This window comes from Spea bombifrons, chromosome 5 (genome assembly GCF_027358695.1).
Source record: "Spea bombifrons isolate aSpeBom1 chromosome 5, aSpeBom1.2.pri, whole genome shotgun sequence".
NCBI lineage: Eukaryota > Metazoa > Chordata > Amphibia > Anura > Pelobatidae > Spea > Spea bombifrons.
In genome coordinates, this window is record NC_071091.1 from 59,280,950 (window position 1) to 59,294,826 (window position 13,877).

Sequence of the window (13,877 nt, forward strand, 5' to 3'; positions counted from 1 at the left end):
GTGGACATATACCACTCTCTTCCTAACCTCATAGAGACCTGCCATGCCGCTGCTTATCTACTGCCATTGTGAATGCCTTCCTGCAGGGATTCAGTGAAGCAGGTGCCGTGAGGGGCCCAGTGGGGTCACGTAATGCACGTTATGTGAACTTCATGAGTGCCTCACGGCACCCTCTTCACTGCTTTACATTGGTCCCCTGGCCAGTTTTACACCCTTGTCCCGCAAAACCCTGGGGTTTGTCTAGCCCTGGACTTGATCATAAAATTTAGTAATGAGGCTTACAGAATAGATTATATTAATTTAAATGGAGATGATGCTAAATCCCTAGAAGCTAGAATGTGACCTCAACAATTCTGGTTGATTTTTTGTGACATGCAAGCTGCTGCTTTTCATCCAACATTTAGGAGTCAACTGATCATTACAAAGAGATAAAGGGTAGATGTCTCTTCATAGGTTCATAGTCTGGATTGTGTTGTTCTGTATGTTACTTGGGAAGAGATCTGTCAAGGGATGGCAGAGAAAAGTTGAAGTTAGAAGGGAGAGAGAGAACTGGGAAAATAAGATAAGACAGATAGAAGGAGATCTGGAGAGAGAGAGAGAAGAGGGAGAAAGAAAGAAGGGAGGCGGGATAGAGAAACGGGAAAGAGAGATTTTGGCCACATAATTTCAGTAAAGGGCACATACACTAGTAACCCATATAAATTGAACTTGGTGACTTGAAAACGCAGTTCTGGTGCAAAAGGCCCTTTCAGTGAATAAAAGCGGGATATTCAAAAAGAAAGAAAAAAACAGGGATAGTTCTCAGAAGCTATCATTTGGTTTAGTTGCATTCAATGCCAGAAACAGTTAAGTCAAAAATAATCATAACTGACCTTTAATATTCATTGCTGAACAGTGAATATAGGGGTTTGATAACTACAATTTTTTCTAGGCTTTTGTATCTTAAAATAAGCATTTAATTTCATACTTGAAACCATCAGGAAAATTGCAATTTATTATAACAATCCATTCTCATAATTAATTTGTGTTCTTCTATTTATTAACAACTTTAATTAGATCTCGGTATTCAACCTATAAATATATTTGCAAGGAAAAATTGGTTTGCTATAAAAGTCATGTTACATTAGAAAATCAATTAAAAGACTTAAAGAGGTTCCCCTCTTTTGATTTATTTTTTTTGCCGCTTGTATTTAATGACTGATGATGATGGACATTTAAAGAAATTAAAGTTCACATAATTGATAGTACCCATCCCATTTTAACTTCTGTGTTTAACTTTTCTTAGATGGAGCAATGTAATTATGATTCATTTATAGATCTAGTGATTACGTTGAATTAGTATACCTCTTTTCATAGTTTTGAGGTTTACTGATTACCAGACATCTGGTAGGCTGTCATCTCTGGATGGCTGCGTTTGGCTGCACCCATTTTGGTCGTAGAATCCCTTACTCCTTTTCCATTTGGGCTAGCATTGTCCTTCTGTCCTGCCAGCTCTGACTCCTGGCTTTGCACATCCTGCCTCCCATAAAGAACTTTAGAGGAACTGCATGGTATTCCTATAAATTTCTTGGTATTCCAGTGTAATAACACTGATTTAGCTTGTGTTGTTTGTCTTAGTTTGCCTATAAATTTAGTTTGCCATGCCCCATACTGCACAAAGTGTTGCATACGTTTCTTGCGCAAGTACAAGACACAATGTTATAAGAAGTGGGAAAAGTATCAAATTTAAGATATCATATTTTTCTTTTGGTTTATCTAAAACCCGATGAATAATTGAAATGACTAGGCTTTACAGTATTTTTTTTTCCGAGGAGTTGTTATAGGCTTACTAATAAATTATTTCTGAAATGGAACATTCGACAAGACTTAAATGATCCAGAAACAAAACACAACATACTTTTACCCTACAAGCTCTTCTCTCTGTTCTACCTTGGAGACTTGCATTGCAAAACTCTAAGTGGGTAAATTCAGAAAAAAAAGATTAAAAAATAAACATAATGGTGCTATCCAGCTCTCAGATTTAGAACCATTAATGCGCTTATCTGAAAAAAGAAAAATTCTTTGCTAATCCAAAATATTGCACTTTTTATACAACATAATGAAGTTTGAATCACAGAGTACATCTTTTCATTCAGCTGGGAGTGTGTCTTACTGCTTCAGACAAACGTTGTTTCTTTTGCTTGTCATGCAGATAATTAAAGCTGACAGGCACCATCATAAAAGGATTCCGTCGCTAAAATATGAGAATTAGTTGAAACAGTAGAACAAATCTAAAAGCGATATGTGTTTTGTTGTGTGCAAGAGGAGGCTTTTAGAAGTTTCTGCTTTGAGAAACATGCAGTACTTTTGGGGCTTAACAGATGTGCCGTGGTTTGGTGGCTCAGTAATACCAGTTGTTAAGTGGTTAAAGTTAGGTGGTTCAATAAAACCAGTGTAAGCATTGGCAACTATTTTTTAAATTTAGAATTTAATAGTAAACATATCCTTAAAACACTAGAGGCGTCTAGTTACAAGAAGACCTTATACTTGAATATATATACAGATAAATATATTTGGTGTGACCACCCTTCGCCTTCAAAACAGCATCAATTCTTCTAGGTAGACTTGCACACAGTTTTTGAAGGAACCTTAAAGTATGTTGTTCCAAACATCTTGAAGAACTAACCACAGATTTGGGGGGCAATACCATCACTCCCAGGACTGCTTTTTTTCTTTAAGGTGAAGTTAGTTCTCAATGACTTTGGCTGTATGTTTGGGGTCATTGTCATGCTGTGGAATACATTTGCAGCCAATCAGATGCCTCCCTGATGGTATTGCTTGATGGATAAGTACTTCTTACCATCAAGTACCTTGTTCTACTTGTAACAAAAAATACATCTTTAAAAAGCAAATTTAGTTTTACTTTTGAATAAGCTGTACTTTTATTTCAAGCATAATAATTTGATATATTTTATTTCATGCCCCCAGCGTAACAAAATGATTTTCAATTTGTAAAACTACCCCACTTTAGGTGTTGTCGTCTGTAAATTGTTGCCCCCCTGTTATACCATTGTGTAATAATGGTAGAGCACATCTACAGCCACAGTAGTGTTAGACATGGGTGTGGATACAAAATGGGTACAACACACCATAGGCCAGTATTTGAACTAAATGAAGCGTAATTTGATTTTCTCATGATGTCCTTTTGGTGCAGAACTTCAACCTACATTGGTGTTAATGAAGCTAGGGCTTGATAAGGTAACATAAAACATACATGAAGAGGTATCAAAATTATATCTCTATATGTAAAATCCTTGTTAGGTTAGGTGTTGTTCGTTATGTTGGACAGGGCCTAAAGTAAACAGCACTATAATTGTCTGGGAAACTTTATTGCTACATCACAAAAATGGCACATGAAGCAACCAATAAAAGCAGAAGAAAAGCCTAACTAATTTTGCGCCAAAGCTGGAAATTAGCTTAGCATCTTAATCATACCAACTGTATCAAGATACTCAGGTAGATTAACTAGCCACATGGCTCGTCATTGTTTCGAGTCTATACGTTTTCTCCCAAAAATTGTCATTTGAAGTAACTTTATGCACACGTTTAGGCTCAGAGCCAAAAGCAATACTAAATTGTTGTGTATAACTCACACTTCATTAAAGCACTGTGTTTGTCGTAGGAGGTATCTCCATTGGATGTAAAGATTGCAAAGATCTACGTAAAGCCGCTCAAATATTAATAAGTCTCAATTTCTCATTACTTGTTATAGCTTCTCGATTTGCTTCTAGGGTTGTGTTTGTTAATAAACAGAATATAGTGCTTACTGTTCTCTGTGGAACTGAGGATTAAATAAACAAATATTACCATCTGTATTATTATGCTTCCTGCCTTTACAGCACACCCTAGCATGCCAGCACACACTTATTGTCAGTGGGTATTTGTATATATATATATAGCCGTATTTAACATTCTTGGTCACTCGATACCTTGGTAAAGGCATTATTTAAAGGGAATTTTAGAAGAGAGCTGGAAATGCTTTATCTGCTTCACCAAAGTATAGGCTTCTTTATGAATAATGCTGAATACAATTAACAACACCAGAAAAATCCAGAAACCCATGTTAACAAACAGGAGGTGCTAATGCAAGACTGTACGTTGTTGTATATTGTTTTCTCATAAATGATATGAAAGGTCCCGAGATATGATCATAGTCACTTCAACGTGCTTGCAGCGATCTCCCTGTCACTGATCACACTGTGATTAGGAAGCAGGGCTGTGCAGCACTGCTTTCCTGACAGCACTAAAAAAATGTGATTAGCAGCAGTGAAGAATCTCCTGAATGTCACAGCATACATGTGTTGTCACATTACATCACCCAGCTTGGGGCCATTAATTTTACCCCAACAAGCATAGGGGAGACCAAGTTGTCAATTGATAAAATACCAAAAAAAAAAAAAAAAGACATTACATGTTATAGTAGAGCTCTGTGAAAGGGAGACAAGAACAAAATCAATCCTCTACAACCAATGATATAGTGCGTAGAATCATTGAGTTGTATTAGGGTCATAGGTTAACTTTCCACTCACCAAAAGGGTTGCCAACACTGGTTTGGCTTTTAGATTTGGAGAGGTTCTGATCCCTCAGCTTTTTTTTAGTAGTATGAAAAATGAACTGAGCAGTGTAGAGGAACGATCAGACGCATGAATGTTTTATTAGTAGCAATGATGGAGCGTGGATCTGCTTTCACTCACATATTTGAAAATTAGTCTAACCGTACTGCATACTGTAATATATAAATACATTTCCAGTTTCGAAAAGCATTAATGCAAACTATTAAGTAATGATACTGCACATTTTGTAACAAACACCTGATGTGGCTAGTTTTAATGGTGTGTGTATATATTGAAAAAATGGAATTATATTAATACAACCATTCTCATAAACATAAAATGTGATAATATGCGTGGGCTCAAAAGATTAAGCAAATTAGATAAAAAATTTCAGGATTTTAGAACACAATCCCATGGTAACAGGTAATTGACAGACCACACAGTTAAGCAAATGTAAAATATTTTTTTGGTAGAGTTGAGTGACTTTTCTTATAAAAATCTGACATTGAAATGCTAATTTGTTCTTTTGTGGCATCTGCTCTCAAACATTATAATGACAATAAGCTTGTGTGTCTTGAATACCCTGTATATGAAAGGTAACAAATCAAAACACATTGAAGGAACATTTTTATAGTTTAGAAATAAAGGTGTGAAGTGTGATGATCAGTATGTCATATGAACAAGGATAATTGTGACACCGAAAACAACATACTACCTTCTTCTACATAAGGCAGTCAAAACAGAAATGAAGACCCCTGTTGACACATGGAGACATGGAGTTCCTTCGTTATTTATTTATGCTGCTTGGTTAATTATAAAAATAGAACGATGTATGTCTCGAGTAAGCTAATGCAGCATGCTGAGCAGTGAATAGCACTTAGAAATCTTTTTTAGAAATAACGAATAAACAGGATTATTATACAAAATGTTTCTTCTGATGGATATTTATGCCATTTATGTACACATAGTTTTTATTTATTCCTTATATTGACAGTTATTTTTTTCTCTATTAACTGACTTTAAAGAGCATAGGAAAAAGGGCACAAAGGTGATAAATACATAGATCACATTAAGAACTTATTTGTGTGCCAAGAAAAGCACGTTAGCCTTTTAACATTAAGAGTGGGAGGGTGCTAGGGTAGGGTGTGAGTTTTAATGTCCTTGTTGGACCATTACCCTGAAAAACTTTTAACGGTTTTTTAATAAAAGCTATGATTGAGAAAAATATTTTTTTTGTTTTTATTTCTTGTATTTTCCAACCTGTCCCCCAGTTACGCACATCTGCCCCCAGGCTTGCCACTCCAATATGGCACTGTGGCCCATGATATGCCTTTTAACCCTCTATATGCCACTGTGCCCCATGGTATGCCTTTTGACCCCCTATGTGCCACTCTGCCTCCAGAAATGCCTTATACCCCTATATCCCATTCTGGCATTTAGGGGGTTAAAATGCATATTATGGGGCAGAGTGGCATATAGGGAGAAATAAGGCATTTCAGGAGGCAGAATGGCATTAAGGGAGTTAAAAGGCATTGTATAGAGCACTCTGCCTCCAGAAATGCCTTATACCCCTATATGCCACTCTGGCATTTAGGGGGTTAAAAGGCATATTATGGGGCAGAGTGGCATATAGGGAGGTATAAGGCATTTCAGGAGGCAGAGTGCTCTATTAAATCCTTAACGCCACTCCAGAAATGCCCTATGCCCCCATTTAACACACACACCCTATACCCCCATTTAACTAACACCCTATACCCCCATTTAACTAACACACACACACTCTCTCTCTCACCCCCTCTCCCCTCTCTCACCCCTCTCTCCCCTCTCACCCCTCTCAGCCCTCTCTTACCGGTGCTTCCAGCCGGGGCAGCGGGTTGACGTCACCTTCCGCGGCAGCCGGAAGGAGGTGGAGTTGGTAGCGGGGGTTTGTATGCGTCCGTCGCGTATACTTTCCCCGGCTGTCAGAGATCAGAGTTCCCCACACCGGTGCAGCACCGGTGCGGGGAACTCTGATCTCTGACAGTCGGGGAAGGTCTACGCGACGGACGCAGACAACCCCCGCTGCTAGCCACACCTCCTTCCGGCTGCAGCGGATGTTGTCTACGCGGATCGCGTAGACGTCAACCCGCTGCCCCGGCAACACAGCAGGAAGCACCGGTAAGTGTGTGTATGATGGGGGGGGGGTGAGACAGGAGGATCCAGGTCCCCTGCAGCTGTGCGGGGGATCTGGATCTTAGTCTCCTAATCAGACCTCTATTTGAGGTCTGATTAGAAGACGACCCCGATTAGAAGACGAGGGGTATTTTTCAGAGCATTTGCTCTGAAAAAAACCTTGTCTTATAATCGAGCAAATACGGTAATAAATGAATACATTATCCTGTCAAAGCCAACTTCCTTTGCTTAATATTTACATTAGATGAATCTAATAAGGCTACAATATTTCTGAGGCCTACTTGTAAAAAAATAAATTTAAACAGGCCATAATGGCAACATTTCTTTTTAGACATCTGTGCCTTCTTCCCTGATTAGCATACCTGGGAACTTCTGGGTTCCAGCTACCCGGAGCCTTCCCTTGCGGGACGCGGCCAGGACTGACGTCAGCCTCGAAAACTTAATGACTTGGAGAGGATCTGCAAAGAGGAGTGGGACAAAATCCCTCCTGAGATGTGTGTAAACCTGGTGGCCAACTACAATGTCTGTGATTGTCAACAAGCGTTTTGCCACCAAGTACTAAGTCATGTTTTGCAAAGGGGTCAAATACTTATTTCACTGAGTAAAATGCAAATCAATTTATAACTTTTTTGCAAAAGCGTTATTCTGGATTTTTTTGTTGTTATTCTGTCTCTCACTGTTCAAACAAGCCTACCAGTAAAATTATAGACTGATCATGTTTTTGTCAGTGGGCAAACATACAAAATCAGCAGGGGATCAAATTTTTTTTCCTTCACTGTATTTGTATAATATCATATACCCTCTAAGACACCTTTTCCTAATGTAAACATATGTAACTTCTATAGCTTTCCTTCATAACTAAAGTAGGTAGCTGGCCTATTTTTCAAGCTCCATAATGTCATTTTAAGAACAGGTTTTAACCCCTTCAGGACCGGCGTTTGCATACTGCGTCCTCCCTTGAAAATTGAAAATATTTTAATTCCCTGCTAGTGATTCGCTTCAAAGCGATCACGTGCACGGAATTGAGGGGGAGTGGCTGCTACGGATCGCTGGGCACACCCAGCGGTCAGTAGCAGCCGCCCCTCGCGATCCCAGCATTCATAGCGACGCTGGATTGCGCATCATCGATGATGTACCTGGTACTTCCCGGTCTGGCGGTGACGTATGACCAGGAAGTACCAGGTACGTCCCAGTCTTGAAGGGGTTAATTAATCACATTCTCCATACTTTAAGACTCCGCAATCCACTCCAATACTAGGCATCTCCAACTGGTCCCTTCCTGCATACTTCCAATTGCTCACTCTCATCCCATCCTCCACAATTCCAGCCGCCTACTCCACTCCTCTTCCTTACTTTATAGTGGCATATAATTCAGTCTCTATCCCCTCATATACAGTTTAAGAACATTGTTGTTTACATCAGATCACAGGCTGCTTGTTTAAGGTTATAAACAACATCCCAAACGTGACAATATGGAAGTATTTGCGAATGGTACAAAATGTTCTTTCATATTGTAAAAAGCATAAATGTTTGCTTTAACTTCTCTTCAAAGACAAACGGTTGGGATTAGCACTCTTCTGGGTCTAAAAGCTCTTTTTCTACCATTCTGCACTCTTTGTTTATGCATATAAAATATGCGTCTATTAACTTCAATGAAGCCTAAAAGGGTAACACTGTTTTATAACACATTTGGCCTTAACATTTCCAAGCTATTGATTGTAATTCCCTGCTTCACCTGTGACTTCTTCATTGAACAAATATAAAACACCGTCACTGTTAGAAATTATTATTGGTATAACACACAGACTTTCCTTTTGTCTATATAATGGGAAATGGAAAAATTACATTAACAATGCAGCCTCACTTTTTTCATTTTTCTTTCAATCCATTACTTGAGTAAGTTACATTAAGAACACAAAACAGCTTCTTTATTTGATTGTGTGGCCAATCCACCCAGTCCTCCTGTAATGCTATGGCAACTTGGTAACCTCCAGGATTGCAATGAAATATTCTGTCTGGATTAATGGATGTTAATTCCACAGCCAACCAAGCCAAGGTTATAAAGCTTGGGTCCTCTGGGTAAAACCTTTCTTTTATATCATCCATTCAGAAACATGTTAAACAACCTATCTACTGCAAAGATCACATAGGGTTTTAAGGAGAGGGCTTGCTCCATGTAGTACGTAAAGGTGCAGAGATTGTTAATTGCTACAACAACCACACACTAGATGAAATGTGATTCTATCATGCTTTGATTCTTCCAAAGCATAATCAAACAGATATACCAGATTTAAGCACATGGTGGTAAAATACCATCCCTTCGACTGATCTAGGTATAAATGGTATCACTGCAGGAATAGTTAGTTACTGTCAATGAACTGATCACTGTTTTGCAGCAGGCACTGCCAGTCGCCTTGAGAAAACACCTTGTAACTTCTAAAGTATAAACATAACTTTGGCTTCTTTTGAAAGGACTTACATTTCTAAACACATTTTCTGCTGATTCTGTCCGTATAATTGTGACCACAGACTACACTTGATTTCTCTAATATTAGTGTCAATTCTACATTTCCACTGTTTGCACCTATGTCAGTACTAGGCAGTTGACATCATGCAGATTTGCAAAAAAAAAGATATTTGTGATATGTGAAAAAAAAAAATTTATATGGACTCTCTCATCACCCTGCATGTTCCACAAAAAATAAATTTAAAAAAATGTATCAATTTCAAGGAAAGACTCAATTTTCTCTTATAATAATAAGCATATATATTTTTTCTTTATTTCCATAGTAAAATACTTTTATTTACATTACATTATGTTTATTTATATAGCAACATCAGATTCCATAGCGTTGTTACAATTAAAATCACACACAATAACAAACTGGTACAAAAGGAAAAGAGCACCCTGCTCTTGCGAGCTTACAATCTAGTTGGTGGTTGAGGGCGAACTGAAACAGAAGGAGAGGACTGCTTTGATGGGTATGAGTCAGTGGAGTCAGGATGATCTGTAAAGGTTGTTGTTCATTCAAATGGCATGATTAGAGTGCTGATTGAGTGTTAGGAGGAAAGTTTGTGTGCTTGTCCAAAAAGGTGGGTTTCAAGAATTTGAAATATATCAACTTATCAAGTGCGCACATTCTCTCACAGGGAAATCTATTGTAAACAACATTATTGATGTTATATGAAAAATGTCATAGCTTGTTGACCCATACAGCAATTAAATTTGGTAATACTTTATCTGAATTTTTAATATTTAACTGCCTATTTTTTTTTCTTCCACGGGAGTATGTCTGGTTCTGGGTTAACAGATTCCACAGGTTCTGATATTTTCCAACCAGTGTACCAAATTTCTGGGTCATTTGATAAAAGGGAGTTCCCTTCTGTTGACTCTCCCTGTTCTTTGTGGTATAACAAGTCCCCATTGTAATTACCACAGACTTAAGGCCTGATAACTGTTACAATGTTAAGTTATCATTCCATAACCCAGTTACAGGATTCCTTTTGTTATCCAGTAGCTGTCGATTTATGTTGGTCTTCCGTAACCAAATTACAGGATGCCATCTTTTATCTAGTGACAACTGCAGATTTATGTTACTTTTCCATAACCCAGTTGCGTTATCTCTTTTTGGCTGCTATAATTAAACCATTCTCATAATACAAAAGGTGGAATAACTACTCAATGCGGGGTTCCATCACTCTGGTGAAACCACAGTCAGTAGGGAGCAATCACAAGGAACACTCAACTAGCTAAAGCACTTTACCTCTCAAATAACCGTTTATTGAGTGCTCTTGGATCACTGGTTCATGCTCTTGAGATGTTTGAATTCCAATTCTCCAAATGTTGTTGCAGTCTTTCCCTCAAACACAACAAGGAGAGCCTATGAAGTTCTTTTTCTTTTTCAGAGAATCAGCAAGCTTGAAGTCCAATCTGCCTCTGAAACAAAAGCGGTCCTTGTTCCAGTATTTATTGTATGATTGTATGATTATACAATTTATACAAAGTAAGCCCCCCAGTCAAAATAGGACACCATGTACCCAGGCTTACACTGGTTGAAACCGGTCAAAACTAGAAAAAAGAAAAAAATCTGGAAAAAGTCATTCAAGGTCTCTGCATTAATCCTAGGACAATCATCATCCACACATCCTCCCACATACACCTGCACATATTCTCAAGGTTACAACTCCACACAGGGTCACTGAAAGGACAAACATGGTCTCACAGGGTCAGTAAACGTATTCAAGTTGATCCCCTAGGGTCATGTTTTAATAGTTAACCCCCCTACCTGTGCCTCCTTTTTTTAATATTATTTGGCTTCCCAAAGGGGAAGAGAAGAGGGTGGGAGTGTATAGGGCCATATATCCTCCCTAGATACTTTAATTACCCGCAACCCCACTATGCATAGGGTTAGGGTAACCTGCCCATAGTTAACAGTGGGTCCTGGGGACTCTCATTTTGTTTATTTTAAATGGAGGAGTGTAATTTAGCCTGTTTTGTGCGAGGAAAAGTTGACATTGAGCACTTGCATCCCCTCAGAAACTACTCACAGATTACTGATTCTATGAGTTGTACTGCGAGTGCCAACATGCAAGGGTATGCGACTGACCACTTGACTAATTAGGGAATTTACCCAAGAGATGAGACCAAGCTTTCCTTCCCTGTGGCCCTAGTCCATTTTTGGATACCTACTATAGATTCCCACCAAAACATCTGGGAATGCTATTTCCTGACAATAGCATATTATAGACCACATTGTGTCTCTGATTGACATGTTTCACTTACCTTAATGATAATGGGCAAAATGCTAAACAGATTTTCCACAAAATGGGATTGTCTGACACTTGAATGACATGTATGAGGCAGGGAAATTAGAGCCTATAGGGTAAGCCATGATCCTTAGCAAACATGGACCTGAATACTAGTAACATTAATTCATATCCAAATAAAACTTATTTGGAATGGAAAAGTAAATTCTGCTGTCATATGAAAGACAATAAGTGGGTAGACCTGCTGTACTTTAGATCAAAGTAATCATCTGTTTCTACAATTTAAGCTTACATGGATAAGTGTTTCAGGAGTGATTAAAGCAGTGATTATGCTATCCACAAATACTTGTAATTATTCATTGGTGTTTGGTTTTTAACTATATGAGTGGAAAAGGGTTGCAATTAATCCCTCTTCAATTATTAGAAACCCCTCTCACATTAAAAATGCAACAACTTTATTAATAAAACCATATAAATTGTCTCTACCACCTAGAACCTAAAGTAGTCTTGTTTTCAATGTTCTCATCGCTATGAAAGAAGAATGTTTTGCGTGAGATAAAAATCATAAATGGGTGTAACACATACGGTCGGGTGAAAACGAAAGTACACCCTCTTTGAATTCTATTGTTTTACATATCAAGACATAATAACAATCTTCTGTTCCTTAGGTCTAAAACGTAGGGAAATACAACCTTAGCCTTTGATTTGTTTATTATATCTTAACATACCTTATTATCTATCATAGTTTAAAGATGTTTTTATTAAGGATATATTTTATTGACAGATATTGATTGGTCTATGGGAGAAATGCTATAAAAGTTATAGTGCTAGATGTATCTCCAGCGATTGATTCCAGAACCTTACCTGCCATATATTTTTAAAAATGAAACTATAAATAACTTAATTTTTCTTTCTTTTGGTGGGATGGTTGGTTTTGAGGTGTAGTGAAATTAATCCCTTACTATACTAGCATACATATGTCTTATTCCTTTTTGCAATTATTCTACTGTTAAAAAGAGCAAAATTGTTCCAACATTTTATTGTATTCTGTTATAATACCTGGGAACTCTCAAGGTTTGGCCTTGATCGAAGAGTGCTTCCCTGGGTCACTTTCCCAGCTATCTGGAGCTAGTCACGCTTCAATGCATAGTCCCACTCTTGAGTGGGGCTAGCTCCATCTCCACTGTCTCTACACAGCTCAGGGTAGGCTACCCTGGGACATCCCAAGGTATGATAAACATAATACATTCCACTCCCCTCATCTTCCATTTTTAAGGCATGGAAACCAAACAATCTAAAAGTAACCTGCTTTCACAGTTTTTTAAAAGAAAACAAATGTGTGTCATCTGTTTTTTTTAGTGTAAATGTACATCTTTAATGTACTCTGGAGTAAAGAGTAGCAGTAGAGTGTATTAGTCTCTAGCAAAACTGATTATTTTTATTCTGTCACTAAAAAAAGACTAAAAAATGATAGCAATGCAATACTGAGGTTGTTTTGGTTTATGTTTATTGTAAAAATGCTCCTCCTGTTAAACAATTTGATTAGCCAGGAAGATGAGGTTATAGAGTACAGTTTTCAAATGTACGCTATTTAAATACATTTTCCTTGTTTTGCTTTGTAGGTGGAATGAAGAATATTAGAAATCATACCCATGCTTTGGCTAGCTACACTTGCTCAGTACTGTCTGCCTTGCGTTATGCTAATGGGCAGCGTGTAATACATATCTACAGTGACACCGAGGTTAGAACTTGGGATGTGCAAGGCCCAATCATTAATTTTAATGTGCTGGATGAAAATGGAAGCATAATTGGCTACACTCAGGTACATTTATTTTCAGGTTCACATGATACATTAGCTAACATTTGTGAAATTGCCTCTCTGCTATTGATTGGAGCACATTATTAATTTATTCTGCATTTGTTTTTGGTATATATTTATATGCAATCCTGACTTACAACAGGCCTTGTAGCATAAATGTTTAGGGGTTTTAAGTGGAGCCTACAGAAATCTAGATATATCTCTGCAAATCTATAACTTGGCAAGAGGAAAAAAAGGCTTTTTTTTAAAAAAAAAGCCAGACTGGGACAGGGACCAACTTTACTCACCCAGAATAGCTATTTAGTTTACTGATAAAAAGTGCTATTATTTTGAATTCAGATACATATTAAATAAATGTTACATGTTTAATTAAACATTTAAATATCATTAAAAGATGTTAAACATACTGGTACAGAAGGGGAAGATGGGCCTGCCCTTGCAAACTCACAAACTATTTGGTGTATTTTAAATGTTTATTTTTTGTTTACTTTATTAGTTGCTATCTGTTCGCTGATTAGTGACCCTTT

The 13,877-nt window shown here is 37.7% G+C and overlaps 1 protein-coding gene across 1 annotated transcript in view; it reads left to right on the forward strand.

Annotated features, from left to right (window-relative positions):
- Window positions 1-13,877, forward strand: part of MOCOS (molybdenum cofactor sulfurase) — a 114,114-nt gene that overhangs the window by 57,039 nt on the left and 43,198 nt on the right. The window contains exon 6 of the mRNA XM_053467257.1: window positions 13,154-13,353. Coding sequence (XP_053323232.1) covers window positions 13,154-13,353 — 200 coding nt within the window. The remainder of the gene's footprint in view (window positions 1-13,153; window positions 13,354-13,877) is intronic.